The 27,951-nt window shown below is 44.5% G+C and overlaps 2 protein-coding genes across 2 annotated transcripts in view; both read left to right on the top strand.

The window, feature by feature from the left end:
* WWC1 (WW and C2 domain containing 1) overlaps nucleotides 1-7,063 on the top strand; it is a 143,525-nt gene extending 136,462 nt beyond the window's left edge. Inside the window, exons 20-22 of the mRNA XM_081296533.1 lie at nucleotides 3,235-3,468; nucleotides 5,282-5,403; nucleotides 6,946-7,063. Coding sequence (XP_081152659.1) covers nucleotides 3,235-3,468; nucleotides 5,282-5,403; nucleotides 6,946-7,012 — 423 coding nt within the window. The 3' untranslated portion in view covers nucleotides 7,013-7,063. The remainder of the gene's footprint in view (nucleotides 1-3,234; nucleotides 3,469-5,281; nucleotides 5,404-6,945) is intronic.
* A 10,072-nt stretch (nucleotides 7,064-17,135) lies between these two features.
* Nucleotides 17,136-27,951, top strand: part of RARS1 (arginyl-tRNA synthetase 1) — a 36,635-nt gene continuing 25,819 nt past the window's right edge. The window contains exons 1-7 of the mRNA XM_081292667.1: nucleotides 17,136-17,227; nucleotides 18,936-19,070; nucleotides 22,782-22,970; nucleotides 24,383-24,491; nucleotides 25,295-25,395; nucleotides 25,851-25,972; nucleotides 27,308-27,428. Of these exons, the coding sequence (XP_081148793.1) occupies nucleotides 17,183-17,227; nucleotides 18,936-19,070; nucleotides 22,782-22,970; nucleotides 24,383-24,491; nucleotides 25,295-25,395; nucleotides 25,851-25,972; nucleotides 27,308-27,428 (822 nt within the window). The 5' untranslated portion in view covers nucleotides 17,136-17,182. The remainder of the gene's footprint in view (nucleotides 17,228-18,935; nucleotides 19,071-22,781; nucleotides 22,971-24,382; nucleotides 24,492-25,294; nucleotides 25,396-25,850; nucleotides 25,973-27,307; nucleotides 27,429-27,951) is intronic.

Here is a 27,951-nt window from a genome sequence, read left to right as displayed (position 1 = left end):
GAGATGCTCCCCTTTCAACATGGCTGGGAAGCACCTTTGTCTGGTGCGTTTGCAGAACCAGAAGAAACCCAGGAGCCCGAAGGTCAGAAAGAGATTAAAGAAAGAGCCAGAGAGGAGAGCAGACCTCACCCTGAGACCGGGAAGGCCCTCCACCTCTCCTACAGGCCTGCCAGTGGACAGCCAGAATCGGGAGTGGATCCGGGGCTGGGCTGTGACTCTGGCGCAGTGCTGGCCTAACATGCATGAGGCCCTGGGCTCCATCCCCAGCACTGCACACACAAAAATGTAGTCTTTTCATTGCCTAGTGCCACCTTTCTCCCTGTCCGCAGCAAGTTACAGAGGCAGCAGAGAGGGCAGAAGAGGGAAAGCAGTGCAGAGAACGTGTGAGGGAAAGGCAGGGTGGCACTTTGGACGTGGTCTCAGGTGACAGGCCACCTTTCCACCCGGGGTCCTCTGCTCCATCTGCTGTCTCAGATCCTGTTCACGATGAAGATTCCGAGCCCACACTCACCGTCAATCTAAGTCATTAGACTGGGAACGACATTTTCAGCTCTGTGAGGGATTCAGCCCTTCTTGCAGAAACATTGCTGCGCAACTCCTACCTGACCCCCTGCTCCTACTACTCCCTTCCAGGCAGGCCCTACAGATCCTGCCCTTAGCCAGGGGATGGTCCACTCAGGGGCTCCCCAATGGTGGGTCTGAGCCCATAAGAACAGCAGAGTCCAGAGACCGGGCTCAGGTCTTGGGTCCATGCTTCTCCTTGCTGCCTGAACTGTGCCTCTGTGACAGCCCAACCAGGCAAGACTGGACATTGGTGACAGCAAAGCACAACAGCTGCTCTGAGAACTTGAGCCGCATAGATCACTCAGCTGGGCTCCTTTGCCCGCCCCCCCCCTCATTTATAAGCACAGACCAGATAATGTTCACCCTAGAGAAGCATTCTAGAACCTCTGCATGGAGCTAGTTTATGTTCCTGAAACTGTACCTGTCAGCCCTGCAAGGTGAGGAGAGGTCTCCTAGTAGTGTTTCTTATACCATATCTCAAACCCCTTTATTGGTCATTGTGTCTGTTTTGTAAGGCTGTATAACAAGTTACCACAAACTTACCAGCCTAAAATAATACATATTTATGACCTCAGTTTCTGTGGGCCAGGAGTTGGGCGACAAGTTAGCTGAGTCCTCTGCTCAGGGTCTCAGCAGGCTGAAGTGTAGGTGTTGACTGCATCCTGATCTGGAGATTTGACCAGGGAAAGGGCTGCTTTCAAGCTCCTTCAAGTTGTTGGCAGAATCAGTTCCTTGTTTCCCTACTAGCTGCAGTCCACAGGCCCCTCTCAACTCCTGGAAGTCACTCTTAGGTCTTTGCCATGTGACCCTCTCTGTAACATGCATCACTTCTTCAAGGCCAGCAGAGTCACCCAGCCAGGAAGAAGAGCTCAATCGGTCTTTTAAGGGCTCACCTGATAAGGTCAGGCCCATCAGGGATAATCTGCCTTTTGATTAACTCAAAGTCAACTGATTAGTCACCCAGTGACATATCCCATCACATCCTCGCTGAAGGGAAGGAGATTATATAGGGCAAGAATATTAAAGTTGGAAATACTGGGAGCCATCTGAGGATTCTGCCTCTCACAGCCATTTAGTCATTCTTTAGTTTTGATGGAGGGAGAGTTGATGATTGTGTTAATAAAGATCTTCTGCATACAGATGGCGAAAGAACCCAACTCTAATACACCTCAAAAACAAACGAGGGAATTTACTGTCCCATTTAATGGAAAAGTCTAGGCTGGGTATCTCAGTTAGGTTTCTGCTGCTGGGACAAAATAGCTGGACTCTTTACTTGAAAATAGGAAAGGTTTATTTGGGGTTACACTTTCAGAGGTTTCAACCCATGGTCACTTGGTCCTGTTGCTTTTGGACCTGTGACAGCACAGTACATCATGCAGGGACATGTGGCAGAGAAGGCTGCTTACCTCATGGCAGCCCAGAAGCAAAAGGGAGAGGTAGGGAAGGCTGGGGTCTCCGTATCCCCCCGAAGGGCACACTGCCAGCGACCTCAAGTCCTTCCACTCAGCCCACCTCTCGAAGGTTCTGTCATCTCCCAATAGCAGCACAGGCTGGTGACCAACCCTTCAGCCCATGGGACTTTAGGGGACATTTAAGACCCAAACAGTAACACTGGGGAAGTGTCTTAGTGGTAGAGGCTTGCCTAGAACATGCAGGGCTCTGGGTTCCACCCCCAGTGCCACACACACACACACAAAAAAAAAAAAAAAGAGAGAGAGAGAAAGAAAGAAAGGAAAATCTGTGCCACGAATCTAGCTTCAGGCTTGGATTAATCCAGCAGTTGAAATAATGTCGTCAGACTTCATTTCCCCTGAATTATCACTGCTCCTACCAGATAGCTCAATTCTTAAGCAGGATCACCCCATATGATGGTAAAGATGACCATGTTATATCAGTTCCAGGTATATCTTGCTGCCTTTGCAACCTCTGTGTAAAGAAGTTGCCTTTGTTCCAAGTGGTTGAACAAAGTGCCAGCAGTGATTATTATTGGCTGGGCTTAGACAGCATACTCACCCCTGCACTGAGATCCTGATTGACCAGGTTCAGGTGACATTCCTGTCCCTGGTATGCCCACAAACCAGATAGACTGGATGTGGCAGAGGAGGAAAGCCTTAAGGAAAGAGGAGGGCCCTGGGGATGAACCCAGGACTGCACAAACACTAGAGGGCCATAGATAGAAGCATACAGGTGCAAAGACCCGACTTCTGCTCCAAGGGATCAGGCCTGCATGGAGGAAACCATTGCAGGGACAGGACAGGGACCAGCATCCATTAGCCAGGTGTAAATGTTGAGGCTTAAAGTGGCTCATTGTACAGTGAGTGGGTGGGGCCTGCCATCACCACAGGGGACAGGCTCAGCTTGACTTCAGCTCTGTGATTTAACCACCGTGAGCCTCATCTGAAGTGCAGATCCTAAGAGTTGGGTTGTGAAGATGAGATGGGACAATGGACATAAATTCCCAAACTTGGTGCCAGGGACCCAGTAGATGCCCAATAAATATAAGCCGCATAGCCGGAGCATCTATCAGGGCTCCAAAGGAGGACAAGAACATTTAAAAGGAGGTGGCGCCTGCTGATAAGCAAGGGAGAGGATCTGGGGTTCAGGGGGAGCGCCACGCGCCTCGCTGGGGGGAGCCAGCTGGTAACTGGGACCACACCCACCGCCCCACAGCCTTCCTCTGTGAAATCCCTGCGCACCGAGCGCCTGATCCGCACCTCGCTGGACCTTGAGCTGGACCTGCAGGCAACGCGAACCTGGCACAGCCAACTGACTCAGGAGATTTCGGTGCTGCGGGAGCTCAAGGAGCGGCTGGAGCAAGCCAAGAGCCACGGGGAGAAGGAGCTGCCACAGTGGCTGCGTGAGGACGAGCGCTTCCGCCTGCTGCTGAGGATGCTAGAGAAGAGGGTGAGTGCAGTTTCCAGGGGTCCCAAGACACCCACTCAAGGTCCACTAGGTCCAAGAACCCCTCATTCCCATCCTCAAAGGGGCCCACCACTGAGGCGGCCACGAGGCCTGTTGGGGGGCTGACAAGTTTGTGTGAGTCCTTAGGACTGATGCGTTCCCTTGCCTTACCTCCTTGCTCATGCACATCCGGAACCTAATCCAAGCCCGACATGCGCTTCAACATGGTAAAGCTAGGACCCTGACCGTGGCTGTCCAGCTGGGCAGTCCCAGTGGGCAGCCCCACGGCCCCACACCCCGCTAAGGAGATGAGAGCTGATCTGCCGGGCTCTGTGCTGACAAGATGCCCTGGAGTTCCCGCCTGGGTGAAGGGTTTCCTGCTGTAGTGAGCGAAAGCAATTTCCAGTTGATTGTGGAAAAAGAATCAAAGGGCGGCAGTAGCACACAGTGGGTTTTATGTGGGCTGCACTCTTGGCAGGTTTTACATGCAGGCAAAGCCCCTCATAGCCTGAGAATTCCAAAGGTGTTGGGGACTGCTACCTGGTGGTACAGTGCAAGGAAACCCCCAATGAGTAGGAGACTTACACATCTAGTTGATGTCCCCTCAGCAACATGATGAACAGTCTGGGAGTCAGAGAATTCCAAAGTGCAGGAGCAGTTTAGGATCTCTTAGAGGTCCAGACTCATCTCATTCATGTTTAGCAGATGTTCCCTTCGGTTTTGCAGGTCTTGCAAAGCAGGAAGGTTCTAAGTGGCTAAAAGACCTGTCGCTTACTTGAGCTGTATGTAAAATAATTAGGTGAGAACTTGAGTTGGGCACCACCAGACTTCTAGGCCAGCAGATTCCAGACTATCATGAAGAAATAAACAGGATAGGACCAATATACAGAGACCATATTTGACTTGCTTATAATAAATAATACCTGCTACTCTCTCTGCTTGCCACCACAGCAAGAAAGACCTTGCTACTTCCCTCTTCACACAGCCAGACAAATGTGGTCTACCTGGATCATCTCACGGGCCATCAGCTAAAATCCTAGCTCTCAGTACAAGCAGTAAGATGATGCTGTACTTAGGGCAGTAAGATGATGCTGTACTTCTTCCATCTGGACTAGTCCAAGAGCTTCAAACCGACTGGCAACTCAAAAATGTTTGTTTCTTCCCTATTAGTAATCCCCTGTATATTTATAAATGGGGTTATAAGAAGAGCATGGGGGACGGGAATAGAAAGTTAGAAAGCTTTAAGGAGGAGAAGGAAGTAAATATATCCCAAACCTAATGTAACTTAATTGTAGTTACTGTTACCTTTGAGCTTCCTGGTAGTCATAGCAAAAACAGATGAGAAAACAGGCACATATGTGCCCTGCCTTAAGAAAACACAATCTAAGAAAACTTGTGCTTTCAAATAGTAAAAACAGTACATCTATTACTTCTTCTAACAACCCATTTAAATGATGGCTTCCTTGACCAAAACTCTTTGTGCCATGTTTTCAAGGGTATGACATGAGGACAGTGTGTTGCTCTCCATGGCCTCTTCTCAAATGCCCTCACGTAGGTTTATATCAGTAAAAGGATCATAAAGGACCTAGAGCACTTATGCATGACAGCATGACTTGGAATTGGGTTTCCACCTTGTTTCACTTATTTGATGTTAAAGAAATTTCTTGACATGCCTAAGCCTCAGTTTCCTGGTTGGTAAATAGAAGGAATTACAAAATTTACCCCCGGGGTGGCCTGGGATTAGATGAGGCAGCACACATTTCTAGAGGCCAGGAGGCCTCCACTACCTCAAGGCCTTGCTTGCTCCACCCCCCAGATGGACCACACAGAGCACAAGGGTGAGCTGCAGACAGACAAGATGATGAGGGCGGCCGCGAAGGACGTCCACAGGCTGCGCGGCCAAAGCTGTAAGGAGCCTCCAGAAGTGCAGTCATTCAGGTAAGTCGGCGGCCCTCACCAGCCCTGGCCTCCTTCCCCGGCCTCACTGCACTAGTCTCCTGCACGGGTCTCTAGCAGAGCTGTAGCGCATGCCGTGACAGATGTTCATCCTCTGTCAAGCATCCCTGCCTGTCTGGGCTTCTCGGTGCACGTCCCCCGCCTGTCTTTATCTGTCCCCACACAACTCCAGCTAATTCGCTAGATCCTCTTGTTCATGAATGTGCCACCTGCTCCAGGCCCCCCCTCCCAGCGTTTCTGTCACTGGTGATTGCCCAGGATTGGCTGAATGACGAGTCAGCCTGGGGCGTAGCGGCCCACCCCACAGCGCCTCCCTGCCCTGCCTGCTGCCTGTCAGGATCTCAGGGATCCACTTTCTGGCCACACTGGACTCAGGCATATCAGAGGAGCCCCTAAATGCCGTTTAGCTTGGGCTTTCCACCCACAAAGGACCTTGGGTTTCGACTTCTGTTGTCTTTCCCAGACAAAGCACATGTATTTGTGCATGTACTAAAGAGATCCCTTTGTGGAATATAAATATCTAAAATATTCTATAATTTATTTAAGTATGTTTGGGTGTCTCTCAAATTTTTAACAAGTGGAGAATCTGAAACAAAGAAATGCTGGAAGTCACCCTAAGACCTTTTTCTTTCTCTTGCCGTGTGGGGCATTGGACTCGGGACCTCATACATGCTACCTGAGTGCTCTACTCCTGACCTGCATCCCCAGCACTTTTCCCTACTTTACATTGAGACGGGATCTCATGGAGTTGGCCAGGCTAGACTATTAATATGTGCCCCTCAGGTAGCTGGAATTATAGGTGTGTATCACTGAGCCCAGGTCCAAATGCCCTTTCAAACTCAGAGATGCCTCTGATTTGTATGGTTGGTCATACAAAAGTGTCCCCTAAAGCAGTGGTTTGCAACCAGGGATTTTTATTTATTTGTTTATTTTGGTACCAGGGGCACTTAACTACTGAGCTACATCCCCAACCCTTGTTATTTAAGAGACAGAGTCTCCTTGAGTTGCTGAGGGCCTTGCTAAGTTGCTGAAGCTGGCTTTGAACTTACGATCCTCTGGCCTCAGCCTCCTGAGCCAGGTGCACCACTGCGCCCAGCATCCAGGGATGATTTTATAGCCCCTCCGCTCCCTACAAGGGACATTTGATTTGGCAGTGTCCTTTTTTTTTGAGACAGGATATCACTATGTTATGCTGGCTGGTCTCAAACTCTGTGGGCTCAAAGAGTCCTCCCAGCTCAGCCTCCAGAGTAGGTGGAACTACAGGTGTGCACCACCATGCCCATTATCCATACATTTTTGATTATCCCACCTGGAGCCCTGGAAGGCTACTGATAACTCATGGTTAGAGGCCAAGGACGTTGCTAAACATCCTACAACATCTAGGGCAGCCCCCCGAAGATGCAGGTGTAGCCCAGTGGTCGTGTGGGTGCTAACAGGCACGAGGCACCAAAGAGAAAGAATGATCCTGGACCAAACATCTCTCAAGAGACCCCAAGCCCCACCCTAAGGGATGCCTCTTTACAGGGAGAAGATGGCGTTTTTCACCCGGCCTCGGATGAACATCCCAGCTCTCTCCGCAGATGATGTCTAATCGCCAGAAAAGTATTCCCTTTGTCCCTCTGACCACGCTGTGAATGTTGACTGTGGCTAAAGTTATTTATGTGGTGTTATATGAAGGTACTGAGTCACAAGTCCTCTAGCTCTTGTTGGTTTGAAGATGAACCGATTTTTTAGTTTGGGTTTTATTGTTATTATTAAAAAAAAAATACAAAAAAAAACCAGCATTAAAAATGACAAGATTGTATAGTTTGTATATTTAGGAATGTATTTTTGGGAAAGAAAATTTAAATGAACTAAAGCAGTGTTAAGTTACTGCTCTTCCTAAAAATCTAGATTTTTTTTTCCTTTTTTTGTACAGTCACACCTTTTAGAGGTTTTCCTGCAATAAAAAGTCATGTTTGAGGGACGATAATCCTGAAAAGACGTCCTACAGATGACACAGCACAGCTAACCTTTCCTAGTTAACATATTTTGTATAATATTAAAAAAAAATGCAAAGACACCATTTTTGGGATTGAGAGGTGCATCCATGAATCTTCATGAGCTGTGACGTGTTTTATGTGGCCGCCTGACTGCGGTGGGCAGCACAGAGCTGGCCGAGCATCCAGCCAGCCCAGGCTGGCGATGGGCCACACTGCTCTCAGATGCCCCGTGAAGCCACTGATGGGAGTGAGGGAGGGCTGCGGAGAACTCCATCCAGTTGTGTCTCCATCAATAAAGTGGCCTTTGAAAAGAATCTCCTCCCTCTTGCTTTTTCTCTGCCATCCCTCCCGTCTGTGTTTCCCTGATTTTGGACTCTCTCTCTCTTCTCGTTTCCTCCTCTCTCATCCCCAGTCTGGGGGAGGAAGGGGATTTTTTTTTTCTTCTTTTGCCCACTCTGCTTATGTGCTCACTGTTCTCTATGCCTGCTCTCTCCTGTGGAGTCCCACCCACCAACCTTGAGAGGCAACTTTGCAGTTTCTTCCTGTGAGTGTTAATCCACATCACCCCCAGATTCAGTGCTGTGGGTCTTGGAGTGCACGGGTGGTATTGTGCAAGAAGCCAGGCCAGCGTTCTGTGGGGGAGTCACATCAGGAATGCTCTCATGCAGAAGTGACTGCAGTGAGTCAGAAATCAGCTGTGGACAAACAGCAACCACTACAGACTCTCGTCCCCCTTGCTCTCCCTAATGTCATCCTGAGCAGCTTCTCTAGAAGTATGTTGCACCAAGCCAGATCAGAAGCACGTGGGTAGCTGGGTAAAAATGGAGGCTCTTGGTGCTCCTTGATAGTACCCTTGCCCAGCATATGCAAGGCCCTGGGTTCAATTTCCAACACTGTAAAAAGAAGAAATGGTGCCAACTCTCGGCAGGCACCATGGTACATGCCTACAGCCCCAGCTGCTCAGGCGCCTGAGACAGGAGGATGGCTTGAGCCCAGAAGCTTGCGGCCAGCCTGGGCAACATTGCAAGAACTAGTTTCAAAAAAAAAAATTAAATGAAGACTCTTGGATCCCTCTCTGGACCCACAGAACCACACTGGCATGGGCCCGCACACCAGCATTTTACACATATTCTCTTTTGAGCATGTGTTGGCGGGGGGTGGTTAGAGATGGACCCCAAGGCCTCTTGTGTGTTGGGTAAGTGCTTTACATCCCAAACTACATCCCATCTCCCACTGCGAGTCCTACACAGAGCGCAGGGTTTTGTTTTTGGTTCTGTTGGTTGGTTGGTTGGGTTTTTTGTGGTGCTAGTGATTAAAGCCAGAGCCTTGCACATGTGAGGCAAGTGCTGTACCACTGAGATGCACCCCAACCCTGCAGTGCAGTTTGAGGGACCCACTAATATAAATTGAATGAATCCCAGACAGAGAGGAAGATAAAAAGGCGAGGTTGGCCTTCTGCTGGTGAGTTCCACCAGGAATGCCTATGTGCACGGCCTCTCCAGGAAGTGGGGATGCTGGGGGCCTATGGGGGGAGAGGAGCCCCCTTCAACTGCTGCTGAGGATCCTCCCCTCTCTCCCGGGTCCTTGCCCGGCTGTTTCTTATGTATACTGTACCTCCATGGACGTGGAATCGCTTTCTTACCCATGTGGCTTCAAGGGCTTTCAATAGACAGGAACTAGGGTTTGAATGTGGTCTGAATGTGTCCTCTGGGAGATGTTTGTCTCCCAGTCTGCAGTGTTGGGGTGGTGGAACCTTTAAGACATGGTTTTTGCCTTGTGAAAGGTAATGAGGTCAGGGCCCTGCAGCCTCAGAGGGGATGAGTGCTCGTCTCGTGGACTGAATTCATTCCTGAGAGTGGGTCGTTGTCAAGGGAGCCTGGCACCTTCCCTGAACACTCTTCTGAGTGCACCACTTGCCCCTCACACAAGCTCCCACACATGTTCCCACCATCATGGTGCCACCTGCTCTTGAACATCCAGGACTGCAAGCTAACTAAAAACTCTTTTCTTTATCAAGTATCCAGTCTCAGGTATTTTGTTATAGCAACAGAAAATAAACTAAGACAGAAGGTCTCCCTGGGTAGGTAGTATCCAGTTTCTCACCACCAACCTGGGCTTCCTTCTTCCCCATGGCTTCATAGTTAAAAACACTTTAGGCTTTGATGTATTTACTCTCCTTCCATGGAATTCTACCCCACATGTTAAAGGTTGATGTCATAGTTTCCACATATGACTATCAACATCATCCCTAAGTTAATTGTAGTAGGTCGTGGAGCATAAGGATTGTGTCTCATGCTTTTCTGTGACTCATTAAGCTACATCTGGTCATGGTTCCAGCTTCATGGGGCAAACAGGATTAGAGAGAGAGGCCAACCTACAGAGAGAAGCAGGGGCAGAGGTGGGTTGGAGTGGAGGCATCTTGGGGGACTGGGCCGAATCCACTGATAGCAGCTCCTTGCATTATCTGTAGTCCTTTTGGTGAGCTGAGTCAAGAGAACCTGACCAAAACATCCAAAGTCATGAGATAAAATTGCTTCTCAGTTGTACCTTCTTCCGTGTTCGGCCCTCCCAACCACGGTCAGTCCCTCCCACCCCCTCTACATCAGGGAAGCAGAGCTCAAACACCTTCCTGGTGTGTGGGAAAAGCTACGTGGAACAGCTTCTGCCACCAGAAGTGTGTCTTGGTGTCGCATCATTGAATGGAGGAGCCAGACCACCTCTGTGGAAGTCAGAAGGTCTCCTTCGAGCCATGGTGTTGAAATCTATAGACGGTTCCCTGGCAAGTCACCAACACTTTAGGTTGTTTGCAAAGAGAGAAATTAAAGGATAAAGAAAAAAAAAAAAAACATCTACTTGGAATCGCGCATGAATCTTCTCCAGAACTTTCAGGAAACAAGCCCAGAAATGTCAAGGTTGAGCTGCTTAAGTTGACACAGATAATAAATGGCCAGACGCCAGGATACAAATCCTGTCTTCTAGCAAAATCTCCAGTCTCTTCCAGCTGCAGTCTCTGCTCCATGGTGGATTGCCACGTCACATGAAGCCTTCATTGTAGGAACTTAGAACTTATTGATTTTGAAAATTATGGAATTCTGTTGTTCTCTGTGTGCTCAGGGAGGAAGTAAGGGCACCAGGACCCCAATCTGCAAAAGGACACTCTGCAAACCTCATTGCATCTGGGTGCCAATGGTTGCCTTTTGAACTACGGATCCTTTGTGATAGTCACCCTGATAGTCTTTGTGCTTCCTGCTTCCCAAGAAGGCTGATGGATTCTTCTAGGTGCCGGACATGGAGATGCATGCCTGTTGTCCCTCCATTCAGGAGGATGAAGCTGGATGACTGCTTGAGCCCTTGAATTTGAGACCAGCCTGGGCAACATAGAAAGACGCCATGCAAAAAAAAAAAAAAAATTTCCAGCTTACTGTCCCCTTGTCAGGCAGGCAGCAGCCACGCTGGTCTTCCTCTGCCTCCTTCCCTTTGGAGGCTTGCAGTTCCAGTTCCTTCTGTCTGCTCTTCTCCCCGTCTTCCCACCATTCTCACACGCCCGCCCATCTCCACCCATCAGATCTCAGCTCAGGCCTCACCCCTAGGGGGAGTCCTCTCCACCTTGGGCACCCTAGTCTCAAGCTTCCTGTTCTAGAACCTGGCTTGTCTACTCCAGGACATGGTGGGCAGAGACTGGGAACATCCTTCCTCGCCGTCCTTCCAGAATGCAAGCGCTTACCGCGGGGACTTGGATACCTTGTTTTCAGAGGGGCCTTGATAAACATGGCAAAATGAATCAAACAAATGAGATGAAGAGTCTGCCTGAAGTTTCGGTCCCTAGCCTCTGTCATTACTAATCAGGAAGCCGCCAAGGTTCTAAGGGCAATTGGAGGACTGAAGGCTGTTCTTGGCAGGTGCCAGTCCCTTGGATCCAGCTTCGCACAGAATCCTTGCCCCCAAACATGCGTAACCCTCCAGCATAAACAGGAGGTGGTGATTGGACAATTACAACCACAACGTTTAGATCCTTTGAATTTAGTTAGACTACCCAGAAATCAATCAATTCTTGTAACAATTAGTTTATTATTATTATTAAGTACTGGGGATTGAAGCCAGGGGTACTTAATACACCCCCAGCCCCTTTTCATTTTTTTTTTATTTTGAGACAGGAGCTCCCTAAGTTACTGAGGCTGGCCTCAAACTTGCAGTCTTCCTGCCTCAGCCTACCAAGTTACTGGAATCTGGCCAGTTTTATTATTTTAAGCACTAATGCATGCTACAGCAAATCCCAAGGATTCACAAAAGCCATAGTAGCAAAATCTTTCCACTCACTACAGACCTAGACACTGTACTTTCAGATCACGTTTACCTATTTTGAATTCCTTCATGCTTATAATAGGTAGGTGCTATTATCATCCCTGCTTTACAGTTGGGGAAACTGGCTCAAAAAGGTTAAATTACCTGCCCCACAGTTGGTAAGTGACAGAAAAAGGATGAAACTCATGTTTTCTAAGACACATCAGGATAGGGGCAAGTCCACTTCACCCTTCTGTCCCCACCCATCCAGGTACCTCCCTGAAGCCATCCTATATTGCCAGTTTCTTCCACATCCTTCCAAAGAGGCCATGCATATATAATTTCAGATGTGGGGGGGGGGGTTCACCTAAAAATTATAATAAACACTCCTACTCATTTTCTCAATATCAGGAACTCTCCTCATTCTTTTTAATAATGACAGTCTGCTGAATAGATGAGCTATAAGTTAATCGAAGGGCACTTTGGTTGTAGATAATCACTTGCTTTTTCAAACAATGTCCTTTGCCTCCTTTTACCCATACATCCTTTCACACCTGTATGAATGTATCTGTAGATAAATTACTTCACCCTTTTTATCCCCCAGGGCCTCATACATGCTAGGCAAGTGCTCCGCCACTGAACTACACCCCAGGCTTTTTAAAATTCCATTTTGAAACAGAGTCTCACTAAATTGCCCAGGCTGGCCTTGAACTTGTGATCCTCCTGCTTTAGCCTCCCAAGTAGCTGGGATTGCGTGTGCCACCATGCCTGGCTTGCATACATTTTTAAAATGTGCCCTCAGGGTTCCATGTGAAATTATAAAGTGCTCTCGGCTGCGTGTCATCTCCACTGCTTGGAGGAGCAGGAAAAGATAGGACTTTGTCCTAAGTTCTATGTTCAGCCTGACCCTTCTATACCTGCAAGATTTTGAGCAAGATATCGCACCTGTCTTCGTGAAGGTAACAAACTGTTGAGACTAGGAACTGAGTTAGGGTCTGGTGGGGAAGTTATGTTCTAGATGCTTCTAGGAATAGCACATCTTCACGTTTGGCCTCCAAAATATGACGGCTTCTCCCAGGGCACTTGAGATTGAATACCTGCAGTAAGGAGAGTACAGTAAGTACTGGAAGCCCATACATGAAGCTGGTCAGAGAGAAGAAGCATGTAGCTTGGCTCCCTAGCGTTCACCACCCATGTGTATGTTTCTGACTCTCTGGTTTTGTCTGCTTATTAGGATGTTGGAGCTGCAAGGGCCGCCCCGTGCATGTTTTCCTCACTACCAGTGCAGTCCCTGGCCACTGCGGATCCTCAATTACTCCGTGAATGGAAATACGACCAAAGTTCTATTTCCATTCTGCTCAGTAACAACACAATGTGCGCTTGGGCCATCTCGGCTGGCTGTGGTGATGACCAATGGCGTGATGCAGTGTCTTCCCAAAGTGGAGCACAGGTGCCACTCGTAGGCTGTGGGTAAAGATTCTTATATTTATAACCATATGCTTATTTTCATAGATATTATTGCTTAGAAGGAGAAGTAAAATTTAAGGTAATCAATTTAAGGAAAAGTGTACTATTAGATGGCAGAAAGGAACGGTGATAATGGAAACATCTGGAAAAGGCTGAGTTCCTACATCTGGAAGGATTCCAGGTGGCCGCCTAGCACAGTCTCTTCAGTTCATGAAGGAGGAAAACTGAGGCCCAGGAGCTATGGGTGCTGGAAGTAAGCTGAGCTCTTGGTAACCAAGGAAAGAGGAGTAGGGCTAAGGCAGGGTATTGGACTGTCTCCCGGCTCCTTCGGTCTGAGGCCTCTGAGAACCGCCTGACTGGGCCAACACAGAAGGCTAGCTCAGCTGTATATGAGACAGTGTTTCCTATTCCTGTTGGGAAAAGTATAAACGGCAGCCGTACCCCAGAAAAAAACCCCAACATGGCGCCTAAGGACTTCTTCTTCCTACCTTCTTCTTCTCTGCAGTGGCGCGAAAAGTTCCCGCCCTTGTGAACTCTCCCGCTGGCGCCAATTTCAAACCTCGCTGGTGGGGAACCTTAGCCCCAATGAGAACTAATTCCTGGGCACGGGAGCTGATATCTGGAAGAACTTGCCAATAAACGGGTGGCCTGCCATTTATCTAAGCCCTACCATCTCCCCTTTAGTTCTATATAAGCACACAGCTTTTTGCAATAAAATTGGAATTCTCCCAGCGAAGTGTCTTTGCGTGGGGAATTCTTTCAATTCCCACCAGCCCCACCCCACCTGATCTGTTCCCCCTAGGTGCACATGCCCTGGTTAATTAGTCCTGTGTCTTCTGTGTAATCTCTCTGCCCATGTCCCCAAGATGCACCAATGTGTCTCCCAAAACAATGTATCAAGTTGCAGTGTGGAATCCACCTTTTCCCAAGGCATCCCCCTTATCTAGAAACTCCCACGGTCTCTCCCTTTCCCATGCACACTCTCAAGAATCACTGTTGCGGTTGAAAATGCCAAGAGGCACCAAAGGCTCCTGTGGCGGCAGCCCCTCCACTTCGTTCCAAGCCCAGCCTCTGGTTGGCCAGTCTCCAAGCCTCAGCCACCTCCGTTACTGACAAGACAGAGACGACGGAGATCAGTGTGCACCGTAGTCCTACCATAGAACTCCAGAAGTAGTGTTGGTGCCACTGCCACTACCCCATCCCCAGGACCCCTTCTCTGCAAGTGCAAACCCAGAAGGCCAGAGGGAGCCCTGTCCTTCTGCCTGGCAACAAGGCCTCTCTCCACCTGGCATGCCCCATATACATCTCAAACACCATCTCTAGAAACCCAGCCAGGCCATCCCACCCACCACCAACCCCTGCAAGACTGTCAGCTCCTGGTGGGCAGGGACTGTATTTTGTATCCCATGTCTTCCTTTTGGATTCTCAGCCCAACAGTAAGTTGCCAATATGACCTCCAAAATATGTTATGAAGTCATCCATTTCTCCCCGGCTACCACTTCAGTACATCATCCCCACCTGGATGCTTTGGAAATCTCCTCTAGTTTGTTTGAGCTGCTGTAACAAAGTAGCACAAAGAGGGTGGCTTAAACTGTAAGAATGTATTTTCTCACAGCCCCCCCCCACCCCAGGGGAGAAGTCAGAGATCAAAATGGCAGTAGGCAAGAATGGTTTCTTTCCAGGCCTCTCTCCTTGGCCTAGAGATGTCTATCTTCCACGACTTCTGTGGTCTGTGTGTTCTGTTTCCATATCCCAGCTTCTTGCAAGCACACCAGCTATTTTGGATTAGGACTCGGCCTCATGAACCTATTTTACCTTAATGACCTCTTTAAAGATCCTGTCTTTAATAGAGTCACATGCTGAGGTACTGGGGGTTGGAATTTTCACACAGGAATTCGCAGGAAATACCATTTAGCCCATAACACCCTCCCATCCAAACCCCCTCATGGTCCCCGTTCTGAGTAAAATCAAAATTAAAAGCCTCTTCCTTAACCAATAAACTCCTATATGGTCTCACTTTTTTGTCATCTCTCCACCCCATTCTCCATCTCTCACCCTCCATTCTATTTTTGAGTAGACTGAGCTCCTGCCTCTGGCCATTTGAATTTGCTGCCTTCACTGCCCGGAAAGGTCTTCTTCAGCCAGTTAAAAAAAACAGTTCTTTGGGGACCGAAATGAGGCAAACTATGTTATATGCATTTACGAATATGTCTAAATGAACCCTACTATTATGTACAATTATGATGCACAAATAAAAACATTTTTAAAAAAAGTTCTTGATCAATGCTCTGTAAGAAGCACTGCTGTAAACGAAGGGTCTTCCAAAGGGGCTGGATGCACCATGGGGAATAGGAAGACATTCTAAGCGTCCCTGGGTACTAGGAGATTCCATCTCCAAATCCTGAATTTTTGTGTACTTCATTTTAAAATTGATCTGCCGGCTTCCCAATTATATTTTTTGCATCTACTCTTCCACAGGAAAAGTCACCCTCCACTGCCCTGGGTGTGGATTAATAGGAACCCATCAAGGGTCACTTCAAGAAATTCTTTTTTTTCCTGAAGAGGAATTCTTGAGCACAAAACAAAGGAAGCTCCATAAAAAGGTCTACAAAATAAATAAATAAGAAATCCTGCTGGGCATGGTGGCACACACCTGTAATCCCAGCAACTTGGCGAGAAGGCGGAGGCAGGAGGACTGCAAGTCCAAGGCCAGCCTCAGAAATGCAGCAAGACCCTATATAAAAATTAAAAAAAAAAAAGTAAAAAGGACTTGGAATGTTAATCAATGGTAGAGCAACCCTGGATTCAATCCTCAGTACCAAAAGAAAGAAATGAAGGAAGGAAGGAAGAAAGGAAGGGAGGGAGGGAGGGAAGGAAGGGGAAAAAAAACTGTCATATGGAACAACATGGATAAACCCAAAGGACATTTTGCAAAGTAAAATAAGCCAGGCAAGAAGGACAAATGCTGACTGATCTCACTTTATGTGGGACTCTAAAAAGTCAAACTAACAGAAGCAGAAGGTAGCATGCTGGTTATCAGGGGCTGTGGTGGGGAAACCAGAGATGTTGGGCAAAGGATATAGACTTGTAGTTTAGCAGGATGAATAAATTCTGGAGATCTAATGTTTAACGTGGTGATTTCATTGATTCATTGAGATGAGATCTCACTATGTTGCCCAGGCTAGGTCAAACTCCTGGTCTCAAGTGATCCTCCTGCCCCAGCCCTGAGGCGCTAGCATGGTGACTCTAAACAATACTGGATGGTGTACTTGAAATGTCCTAAGAGACTAGATCTTAAATGTTCGAAACACACACGATAACTAGGTGAAGTGAGGTATGTTAGCCAGCTTGACTATGATCATCATTTCACAGTATATACAAGTTTCAAAACTCATGCTGCATACCGTTAGTATACACAATTTTGGTTGTCAATTACATCTCAATAAAGCTGAGAAAATATATTTAAAAGATTTTAACTCAAAAGCACCTGCTCAGAGAGGCTTTCTCTGACCCAAATCACTCCATCACATTACTTTCCTGCCAATTAAAAACTGGGATTGTCACTTTCTTTACTAACTCTCCACTCTAAAATGTAGTTCCCAAGAGGGCGAAGTCTTCCTGTTTTCTCTATATCCGCAGAGCCAGGAAGAGCATCAGACACAGTAATATGCACAATAAATGTTCATTGAATGGATGGATGGGTTTATTAATTCTGTGCACATTTCGTAGAGGAGCAAAATGAGGCCCTTGAGAGACAGAGGGTCTACATAAGTGTCTATGATCGAGACAGCCCAAGCACAGAGCAGCTTGGGTCGGACTCCCCTCAAGTCCTCTGCCCTAACCCCCAAATGCCTGGCCAGCCTCCGGCTGTCATCTGCTCTCAATATCGCCTGGGTCCCGCCAGGGGGCAGCAGAGATGGCGGCCCTAGAACAACTCAAGCCCGTAGGGACCAAGGGAGGGGTTTCCGCTTCCGGGCGCCGCTAGCTATTTCCGCTTCCGGCCACTTGGCTTGAAAGGCGCTGACGGTAGGATGGACGCTCTAGTGGCTCGGTGCTCGGCGCGGCTGCTGCAGCAGGTCTGTAAACTTGGGACCTCGAAGGGGAGGAAGCAGGCCCCGACTCCTGCCCTAGTGGCGCTGGTGCTGCGGCAGCGAGGCGGAGTCTCGGGTCTCTGACGCGGGAGCCCAACTCCCGAATCCCTGGCCTGCAATGCCAAGGCACATGCTTTCCCCGGTGACTGTTTTCTGTGGGAGAAGGAAGGGGTGGGAGAAGCGAAGACCTATCATTCCAAGGCTTGTGTGACCGTGACACTCTGAGACGTGGCCGGCCCTGCACTCCCCGACCTCCGCGGTCCTTCCACCCCCTGCACCTGTGCCGCCTTAGGGCACCCGCGGGGCGGGGCAGGTCGGCTGCGTCAGGCTGTGGACTCTGCCTAGGTCCTCTAACAAGCAAGAGGATTCCTGAGAGGGTCCATACGTGGTTCATATTAATAAGCTGGAGTTTGCTTTCTGCCTTCAGCATTCGTAGGGGGGAAAAAAAAGAATCACAAGCTATAAAAGCGAAAGTAGGTCCTGCTTTATTAGCTTTTATGTCTAGGTGGGAAGAGGCGATAAGAGAATCGTTACCCTACTCGAGCTCTCCTATTACAGGAACTGCTTTGTGCTGATTCAGCAATCACAGAGTACAGGTTGATCAGGGAAATGGATAAGCTCCTTGCTGTTCTGAGCCATATGTTTATTGCTTTGGGGACATAGGGCTGCTTCACTGGTTTGTGATAAGATTCATAAAGATAATTTTTAGAAGTGCCCAGCACCTGGAACAGAATAGGTTCATTTATGGCTTTTTTTTTTTTTTTTGGAGTGGGGCGGGGTTGTAGCTTTCCTTTGAATCTCTTCTGAAATTTCAGGTGAGAACTTTTCCCCTGGATTTTGCAGTTAACTTAGAAGTTTTTTTCATTCTGAATTTTGCTTTAGTTTTTGGAGTTAATGTACAAAGTTAATGTACAAAGCCTGGCCTAGGACTCAAGTCACTGAAAATATAAGCAAAAATGGGAAAATTACTTAGTCCCGAAAAGGATAAAAGGTGACACATAAGCTATTTCGAATTTGACCGAAGGTGTCTTGCAGTGCTTGGAATCAAATGATACCAGGAAAGTGCACCAGATCCCCAGTTGAGGGCAGAGTGGCCGCAGGGCAGGTGTTTGGGTTTAAGAGTATCAAGTCATAAAACTTAGAAACAGAGGCAGGTGGATCAGCCAGAAAGTTAACTAGTACTCTAACAGGGTGGTTTGTTGAGATGAAGAAGGAACTAGGGGTGGGGCTTATTCTATTCTTTCCTTTTGAGGTACTGGGATTGAACCAAGGGTCTCATGCACACTTAGGCAAGAACTCTACTACTGAGCTGCATACACAGCCCTTATTTTTCATTTTGAGCCAGGATCTTGTCTTACTAAATTTCCCAGACTGGCCTTGAACTTTGTTCTTCCTGCCTGAGTGTCCTGAATAGGTAGGATTACAGGTGTGAGCCATTGCACTCCTCTTATACCATTATATTCTTGAGTATTCCTAGTTCTCCTAAAGTACACACTTAGTTTTATCTTATCAAGGATAATATGCAAGAGTTTCAGAGAAGGGAAAAATCACAATTTGTCAAAGAGAAAATCCATTCTCATCTCTGCCTTGTCTTGTGTAGAAGGGAAACCAGGAAGTAAGTTTATGGTGCAATTTACTAGATTGTGGAAACCATCCATCAAACTGGACTGAAAAATTACCCTTCCTTTTGTAGGAAAAAGAGATTAAGTCTCTAACTGCTGAAATTGACCGGTTGAAAAATTGTGGCTATTTAGAAGCTTCTCCAAATTTGGAACAGTTGAGAGAAGAAAATTTAAAGTTGAAGTATCGACTGAATATTCTTCGAAAGGTAAGTACTCTGGGTGTTTTTTTGTTGTTGTGTGTGTGTGTGTGTTTAAGATTTTTATTACTCAAGATTCTGTAGGTGTACCCTATGGAAACCAGATAAGGGAAAATAGAAATCTTGTGCTTTTCCCTGCATTAGCCAAGCTAGAACTTGGTGCTTATAATGAAGAAGTTGGTATGGTCATACCCTTCTAGGACCCTTCAGAATGTTTCACCATACAAATGTTTAGGTAGCTAAACATTGCTGTTTCTTTCAACAGCTTATGCCTATGTGGTTTTTGTTTGTTTTTAATAAAAACATGTTTGGTTTTGAAGTCTCTGCCACTATCATAAAGGAGATATTTTAAAATATACCCACATACCTTCTCTACCCCGAGTTGGTTTTTTACAATTTAATTTTTATATGTTTTCAACATCATTTGGGGGTTTTCCCATTTAATATTTCAAATATTTTTTTCCATGAATCTTGTATTCTGTTTATTTAATGGCCTCCTAACCTAACAATGATTATCTTTTTTTGTTTGTTTGTTTAAAGTTTGTTTCAAGTTTTTGGCCTGCTTTCCAGGTTTCCTGATGACACATCCCAGAGTATGGATTATGACCTCATTCTCTAATTGTTTTCCTATATGTGGGTATTGGTTTCAGACCAGCTGCCTGGGCTTTACATCTTTTTTTTCCCCCAAAGAGGATTGTGCCTACTCACTTTATACTCTGCCTGCCCAATTCCTGTGGTCTTTTATTGCTGTGCTTGAAAGAGCTTTGTCCTTGAATCTTCTCAAATCACATATTACTTTCTCATGGAATCCTCTCCTACAAAAAATTCTTTCTGTGTTTATCATTTGTTCTGCATTTATTTATACTGAATTCTCTTATATTTTTAATTAAATATTGTGTGCTAAAGTAAAGAAAAATATTCAAAAGGCAGTCTGTATTCTAATGCACATCTCTAACAAATTAGCACCGATGTGCAGATGGGAGAATGCTTGCAGTGAGGGAAGTGCATTGGTTCACGTAGCTGAACAAGGTACACAACACAACTGGAAAGAGCAAGCCACAGAGGAATACAGTACTCTGTGTGATGACCATTCACCCTGCCTGATTCACTTGGCCACATGCTGTACCTTGAAGCATTTATTGGATAGATGGGAGGCACTTTATCCTTGTTATCTCATTAACTTAGCACTTGGTTTTCCTTATGCCTGCTTCCATTGAGCTGTCAGTATCATTTTTTAAGATAAAGTCTTATATGTAGTATTTATTTACTAGTTATTATGGGTATCTTTCCCACTGATGAGTTTGAGATTGTTATGATAGTGCTATTGATGGATCACATAGATTTTGAGTAATCTGCTTTTAATCTTAATTTCCTCAAAAGTTCTTATTTTAGGATGTAATTTTTACATAATATGAAGTTTTTCAGAGTGCTCATTTCAAGTTATAAGAAATGTTCCTAGCATGTGATATTTGTTATGTTCATTGAGTTTACCATTTTGAAGGAGAAAAAAACTTGGACATGTGAAACAAAGTGTTAAATTTATTTTAATCAGACATTTTCATGGTTGCTGAAATCAGTGGTTATTATGTATGTTTTATATATGTACACACCTTTAGAATATGCATGTATACCAATACCCCTAAATATTTTAAAATATTCACATTTATTATAGTAGATTTGGGGTCTTAAGAGCATAACTAAATAACTTAGTGTTTTCCATAGGAAATCTTTAGATTGTGAAAAGCACGTCTTTCTTTTTTTAAAGATCTTTCATGGTGGATAGTTAATTATTGATCAACCAAAATTTCAAAATCAGATCTTTTTGTGAATTTAAAAATATTTTGCCAGGCGTAGTGATGCATGCCTGTAATCCCAGAGGCTTGGGAAGCTAAGTAGGAGGATCCCAAGTTCAAAGCCAGGCTCAGCAATGGCAAGGTGCTTTGCAACTCAGTGAGACCCTGTCTCTAAATAAACCCAAAATAGGACTGGGAGTGTTCAGTGGTTGAGTGTCCCTGAGTTCAGTCCCTGGTGTGTGTGTAATTTCTTCTTAGGGTAGAGAGAGGGTGATGAGAATATGTAGAACTCACACTCTCCATTCCAGTACTCCATTTGAATCTTGGTTTTGCAGTTTATTCTTCTTTGACAAATTACTTAATTTCTTGTTCACATATAAATAATAATAGTAAACTCATTGTTGTTGTGTAGATGGAGTAAGATAACAAAGCACTTAGCTCAGATTTTTATATAAAAGCTTATAGTCTGTTGTTACCATTGCTTTTTCACACTTTGTGTGTGCATGGGGGGGGATGTGTGTGTGAGAAAGAGGGATTGAATTCATGGCCTCTCTTCTTCTAGGGAAGTGTTCTACATCCCCAGCCTTTTTATTATTTTTATTGAGAAAGGTCTGACTAAATTATATAGAGTAGCCTTGAACTTGTGATCCTCCTGCCTTAGCTTCCTGAGTATTGGGATTACAGTCTTGCCCTGACCTCTGTGGATAATTTGATTAACATAAGTGTTTCCATTTGTATTTTATGTGTTCATTCACATGTGTGGGAGGCAGGTGCTGGAGATTGAACACAGGGCCTTGCATAAACATAGTGGGCAAACAAGTAAGGTTTGTATTTGTGAGGTCCAACCCCATTGCCTTTTTTTTTTTTTTTTTTTTTTTTTTGCTATGTGATCACACTATGTTGCCCAAGCTGGCGTTGAAACTCCAGGACTCCTTCCTTCTGCTTCAGCCTCATTAGTAGATGGGACTATGGGCACATACCACTATGCCAGGTTACTCACTATTTTTTCCATCAGTACTGAGGATTGAACCCAGGAGAACTCCACTGCTAAGTTACACCCCCAACCCTTTTTATTTTATTTTGTTTTGAGACAGGGTTTCACTAAATTGTCCAGGCCTCGAACTCGCAGTCCTCCTGCCTGCATCCCAAGGTGCTGGGTTTACAAGTATGCACTACCACACCCAGCTTGCATTTTTTTTTTTTTTTTTTTTTGATAATCTCTTATATGTCAGGTCCTAGCATTGCTAGGTGCCAGGGATAGAGCCATAAATTAGACACCTGCATCCAGGAGTATAATGGTGGAAATGGATAATTTTGTGAAGGTGTAAGTGCAATGATAGAGGTAATTATGTGCTATCTTAAATAGGAGGTAGAGATAGAGCCAACATGGGTATTATTTATATTAAGACAAAACTGCCTGTTTTTGTGGAATTTTATGAAATTTTTTTCCCTTTTATGCCTTGAAGAAATCATCATTTTGATGGAAATAATATATTTTGCGTGTGTAGTTTTTGTCCAGTGAGTTTCTCTTCCAGTGTTTGATGTGAAGTGATTCAGCACTGGCTTTATACTTCTATTTACTCAGAGCTTTGGAGATGCTGAGATTCAGCCCTTTTTACCTCCCAGTTTTTTTTTTTTTCAGGGGAAGAAGAGGTCATGCTAGAGATTGAACCAAAGCCTTGCACATGTTAGGCAGTTGTTGTACCACTGAGCTATGCCCCCATCCCCAGGTCCTTCCCAGTTTCTGATAAAACAAATGTAAAAACTAAGGTCTCATGTCTAAGCATGTCTTGGGTGTCCTGGGATGGGCTTGTCCTTCTCCATGTCTCAGCAGATCTCAGGTATGAGACATATGAAAGTTCTTGACAGTATTTGGGGAAATTGTATGATGGTATTTTGTTGATACATTTCCATTCTTTTCCTGCAGAGTCTTCAGGCAGAGAGGAACAAACCAACTAAAAATATGATTAACATCAATCGCCGCCTACAAGAAGTCTTTGGATGTGCCATTAAGGCCGCATATCCAGACCTGGAAAATCCTCCTCTGATAGTAACACCAAGTCAGCAACCCAAGTTTGGGGACTATCAGTGTAATAGTGCCATGGGCATTTCTCAGGTGATGTGTTATTATGACTCACTCTGGGTGATTTGATTCTCTTAGGTATGGTCGTCATTACCATTTATGTGAATCATAGCAGGTTGTTGTATCCATATCGAAAAAGACATTTCCCACATTAAAAGTTTGAAAAACTTGAGCTGGGCATGGTGGCACACACCTATAATCCCATCGGCTCAGCAGGCTAACCCGGGAGGATCACAAGTTCGTGGCTGGCCTCAGCAACTTAGTGAGGACCTGTCTCAAATTTTAAAAAGGCTGGGAATGTGGCTCAGAAGTTAAACACTCCTGGATTTAATCCCTAATTCCAAAAGAAAAGTTGAACATGTTCCTAATGTTCTTTAAAAAAAATTAAAAGCACAAATTTGAATTTTCAGTTTTATTTTTTTATTGTTATTAAGGAGCAGTGTTTGGTACTGTTTTGCTGTGGTTTTTCCTGTTATATCCAGGATTGCTGAGTATATTTAATGACTATTTGAAAGTAAGTAATTAATAAAGTTAGCCTATTGCTGGTGCCTAGCATGGTGGGGCAGGCCTATAATCTCAGTGACTTGGCAGACTGAAGCAGGAGGAATCACAAGCTCAACTCCAGCCTCAGCATCTTAGCGAGGCCCTGTCTCAAAATAAAAAGGATTGGGATGTAACTCAGTGGTAAACTGCCCCTGGGTTTGATCTCCACTACCAAAAGAAAGAAAGACAATTAATACCTAGCATTCCATCAAATATTTGGCACAGTGGTGGTATCTTTGACTTAGGCTTATGTGTTATATTTTTAAACAGAATTCCCCCTCCTTTGTTTTTGTAGTACTAGGGATTGAACCAAGAGTTCTATACCTCTGAACTGCATCCACGGCTCTTTTTAAAATTTTGAGACAAGGTCTAAATTGTCCCAACTGGACTTGAACTTGGAATTTTCCTGCCACAATCTCCTGAGTGGGATTATAGGCATGTGCCACCAGCCTGACCTAGTGTCCTATTTTGAATAACTATATTACCTAATGTGTCTCTGGTTTATTACACCAGGCTTGTTGTAACTTTCAGCTTTCCGTATTTTTTGTTGTTGAATATGAAAAGCTTACTCTAACAAGTCCACACCTTTTTCTGAGAGTGGCATTTATTACTCAAGTCTGAATATTGCACACTTTCGTGACTTGACCATCAGAAATATAAATATGCTAGCATCAGGCTTCATAACTAGACTTATACACACATACCTGGACCTTTTTAAGGAAGATATAACTTATTTTGAAGTGGAGATCATGTGGTTTTGCTGCTCTTGTATTCTCTTGGCATTATTGATACTTTCTGCATTTTGATGAGTCTTTTGCAAAGTATATCTCATGTTTTGTCTCTTATGCATTTCCAAGTAATTTGCTAAAACCTGTTGTGTAACTTTTTATATTGTATTATAGATGCTCAAAACCAAGGAACAGAAAGTTAATCCAAGAGAAATTGCCGAAAACATTACTAGACACCTGCCGAACAATGAATGTATTGAAAAAGTTGAAATTGCTGGTCCTGGTATGATACAAATTTATCCTTCTAATAATTGTATTGATGATAAATTCTTTCTGAAATTGGCGGGGGGGGGGGGGGGGAGAAGAGCAAGAGAGGGAAAACAGTTAGTTTACACACTGAGGCTGGGCAGGCTCTCTGGTCCAGAGAGTACTTAGTTAGCATTTGGGAGGCCCCAAGTTCAGTCCCAGCACCACCTGGAAAAAAAAGGAACACTTATACACTGAACAAGATGGGAAAGCACCTTGGCTGCAAGTTAAGATGCTGAAGTTTTTGTCTAGACTTCACTACTAACTGCCTGATCTTGGGTGAGTTAGTTTTTTTCTCCCTGTTGTTCAGTTTTTATCGGCAGTAAGAGAATAGACAATGGCAAAAGATTCTCTTTTCTAGGCTGGGGCTGGGGCTCAGCAGTCGTGTGTTCGCCTAGCACATGCAAGGCCCTAGGTTCAATCCTTAGCACCACATACAAATAAATAAAATAAAGGTATTTGTCCACAACTAAAAATAAAATATCAAAAAAAAAATCCTTTTCTCTCAAGAGATGAACAGATTATCTGCTGAAGGTGAAAAGGTCCTGAATTAAGTAGGAAGCTCTCAGGAGAGGGTGAAGGTTTGAAATAGATACTGAGACTAGAAGTCACAAGAGGGCTTTAGTGGAAATATTAGGTGATATTGGAATCCTGAAATGTTTTACAAAGCCTGGTGAACTTTCTGAAGGCAACATAAGTGAAATTGAGAAAAATTCTTGGGAGTGACCAGTCATTCAAGATGGGAGACGATCTGAAATTTTCTCTTCCACTGTTTATTAGGTTTTATTAATGTCCATCTAAGAAAGGATTTTGTATCAGAACAGTTGACCAATCTTCTGGTGAATGGAGTTCAGCTACCTCCCCTTGAAGAGAGAAAAAAGGTATATGTACAGTCTTCTATTGATATAGTAATATCTTAGAAGTTCATGAAGAGTGCTATAACTAGGAATGACTTTCATTTTTTTATTGACACTTAATCATTAATATTTGATTACAGATGTTATTGTTTCTAATGGAGTGTACTTGCTCTTATTTAATGTAATTGTGAAGTAGTATTCCTAATTAGTCTTAAGTTTTTTGAACTTCTCTTTTTTAAACTTCATAAGCTTTTAAAGTAGCTACCTGATACAAATGCAGGCAATACTAAAATAGTAATTTATATTAATAAATTCTGATTCTTTTTCAGTTAAAACTGTATAAGTAGATTCAACAGAAAGTCTAGCATAGTTGAAACATAACCCAGACTGATGTTTAGGTCTGAGTTTATTATTAAATGTTAGTCTATTAACAGAATAAAATGCTTATACTCCTTTTTTCTTTTTCTCATACATATCAGGTTATAGTTGACTTTTCCTCTCCCAATATAGCTAAAGAAATGCATGTAGGCCACCTTAGGTCAACTATCATAGGAGAGAGTATGAGCCGCCTCTTCGAATTTGCAGGCTATGATGTGTTAAGGTATGTGTTTTTGCCTGTGGAATTTCAAATTTTCTTCTCCCTTCCCACCAAGTGTTGGGGATTGAACCGAGATCCTCACACTTGCTAGGCAAAGTAAGTGTCCTACCACTGAGCTATATCCCCAGCTCTGGAAATTTCTATAGAAAATGATACATCATAGTTGAGAAAGCAATCCTTTGATTAAGTTAATGTTTCTAAAGCTTAATTCTGCTTTATAATCACCAATTAAGCTTTTTAATGTATCCTGGACATCTCCTTTGAACTGTTTTTACTTGTTACAGTTTTTAAGACTCCGGGTTAAACTAGGATGAACCTCCTCCATGCACTCATTCTACAGATATTTCTATTTGTTTTTGGTATGTGGGTTTGAACTGGGGACACTAGACCACTGAGCCACATCCCTAGCCCTGTTTTGTATTTTATTTATAGACAATGTCTCACTGAGTTGCTTAGTGTCTCACTTTTGCTGAGGCTGGCTTTGAATTTGGAATCCTCCTGCCTCAGCCTCCTGAGCTGTTGGGGAGCTGAGGTTGGCTTGCAGATATTTAAGTACAGTGGGAAGCCATTGGAGAACAACCAGAGTTTAATTAGATTACTCTGGGCTGGGTGCCATGGCACACACCTGTAATCCCAGCAGCTCAGGAGGCTGAGGCAGGAAGATTGCAAGTTCAAAGCCAGCCTCAGCAACAGCAAGGTGCTAGGGCAACTCAGTGAGACCTTGTCTCTAAATAAAATACAAAATAGGGCTGGGAATGTGGCTCAGTGGTCAAGTGCCCCCAAGTTCAATGCCCGGTGCTCCCCACCCCACACACACACAAAAAAAGATTACTCTGGCTACCATGAGACAAATAAGGGAAACCAATGATAAATGAGGATCTCATTATCATAATCATCTACTTGAGTGGATCTGATGGCTTGGGATTAGATAGACAGTGAAGAATTTTGTCCTTTGTTATTTAGGAACCATTGGTCTAACTTACATTAAACAATTCATTGAAAGTTAAAAATTTTTATAATACTGTGAGAATAACCGACATTGATTCAACTATGATTGTCCAATTCACTAAACAGATTGCAGTCCACTGATAAGAATTCTGCAAATCTTGGTGACCTACTATCTTCAGCTTGTGACTAGGTTTACAAAGTTAAAAGTAACCAACAAAGGCTTTGCTTTTGATGTTTGCAGTCCACTTGAGGAAGTAATCAAGTCAATAGTTATTACTACATGTCATGTGCTACCTCTTAAATGTTATCATTTCTCATGGAATGTACTTGCTCTTATTTAAACATCTTTGTCATTTTGTAAATTATTTTATATTTTCTGATTGGTATTAGGTTAAACCATGTAGGAGATTGGGGGACCCAGTTTGGCATGCTCATTGCTCACCTGCAGGATAAATTTCCAGATTATCTGACAGTCTCACCTCCTATTGGGGATCTTCAGGCTTTTTATAAGGTTTGATACCATTTATCTGATATATTTGTATCTGTCACTTGTCATAATTATCCATTTTCCTTGGGAAGTTTGAAATAATATTTGAAACGACTGGAGCTTAATGGGGTTAAATGAAAGTAAAGTGAAAGTCATGGTTACACCCATATAGAAGTGACCCTCTTGAACTCAAATTACCTAACATGTAAACATGCAAGAAACATAAACATGTAAAGTACTTAACAGATGTGTACGTACGCTGGCCTAGCCATAACAATATTTTACCACACAGATGAAAAGCTGCTTGACTTGAGTTCACCTACTTGAAAAACTTGATTTCTGGATCCTTTGTTCTGTTTTTGTAGTTTTGGGGACTTAACACAGGGGCACTATATCACTGAGCTACATGCCTATCTGGATTTTAATTTTTTTTTTTTTTTTTAATTTTGAGTCTTGTTCAGATGCCTAGTCTTATGGAAAATTTAAATCCTGCTGCCTCAACCTCTTAAATAGCCAAGATCATAGGCATCCACACCCATGCCAGCCA

This window comes from Spermophilus citellus (genome assembly GCF_964194105.1).
Source record: "Spermophilus citellus genome assembly, chromosome: 1".
NCBI classification, from domain to species: domain Eukaryota; kingdom Metazoa; phylum Chordata; class Mammalia; order Rodentia; family Sciuridae; genus Spermophilus; species Spermophilus citellus.
Note: the sequence above shows the minus strand (reverse complement) of the source record. Positions and strands in the feature narration are given on the sequence as shown.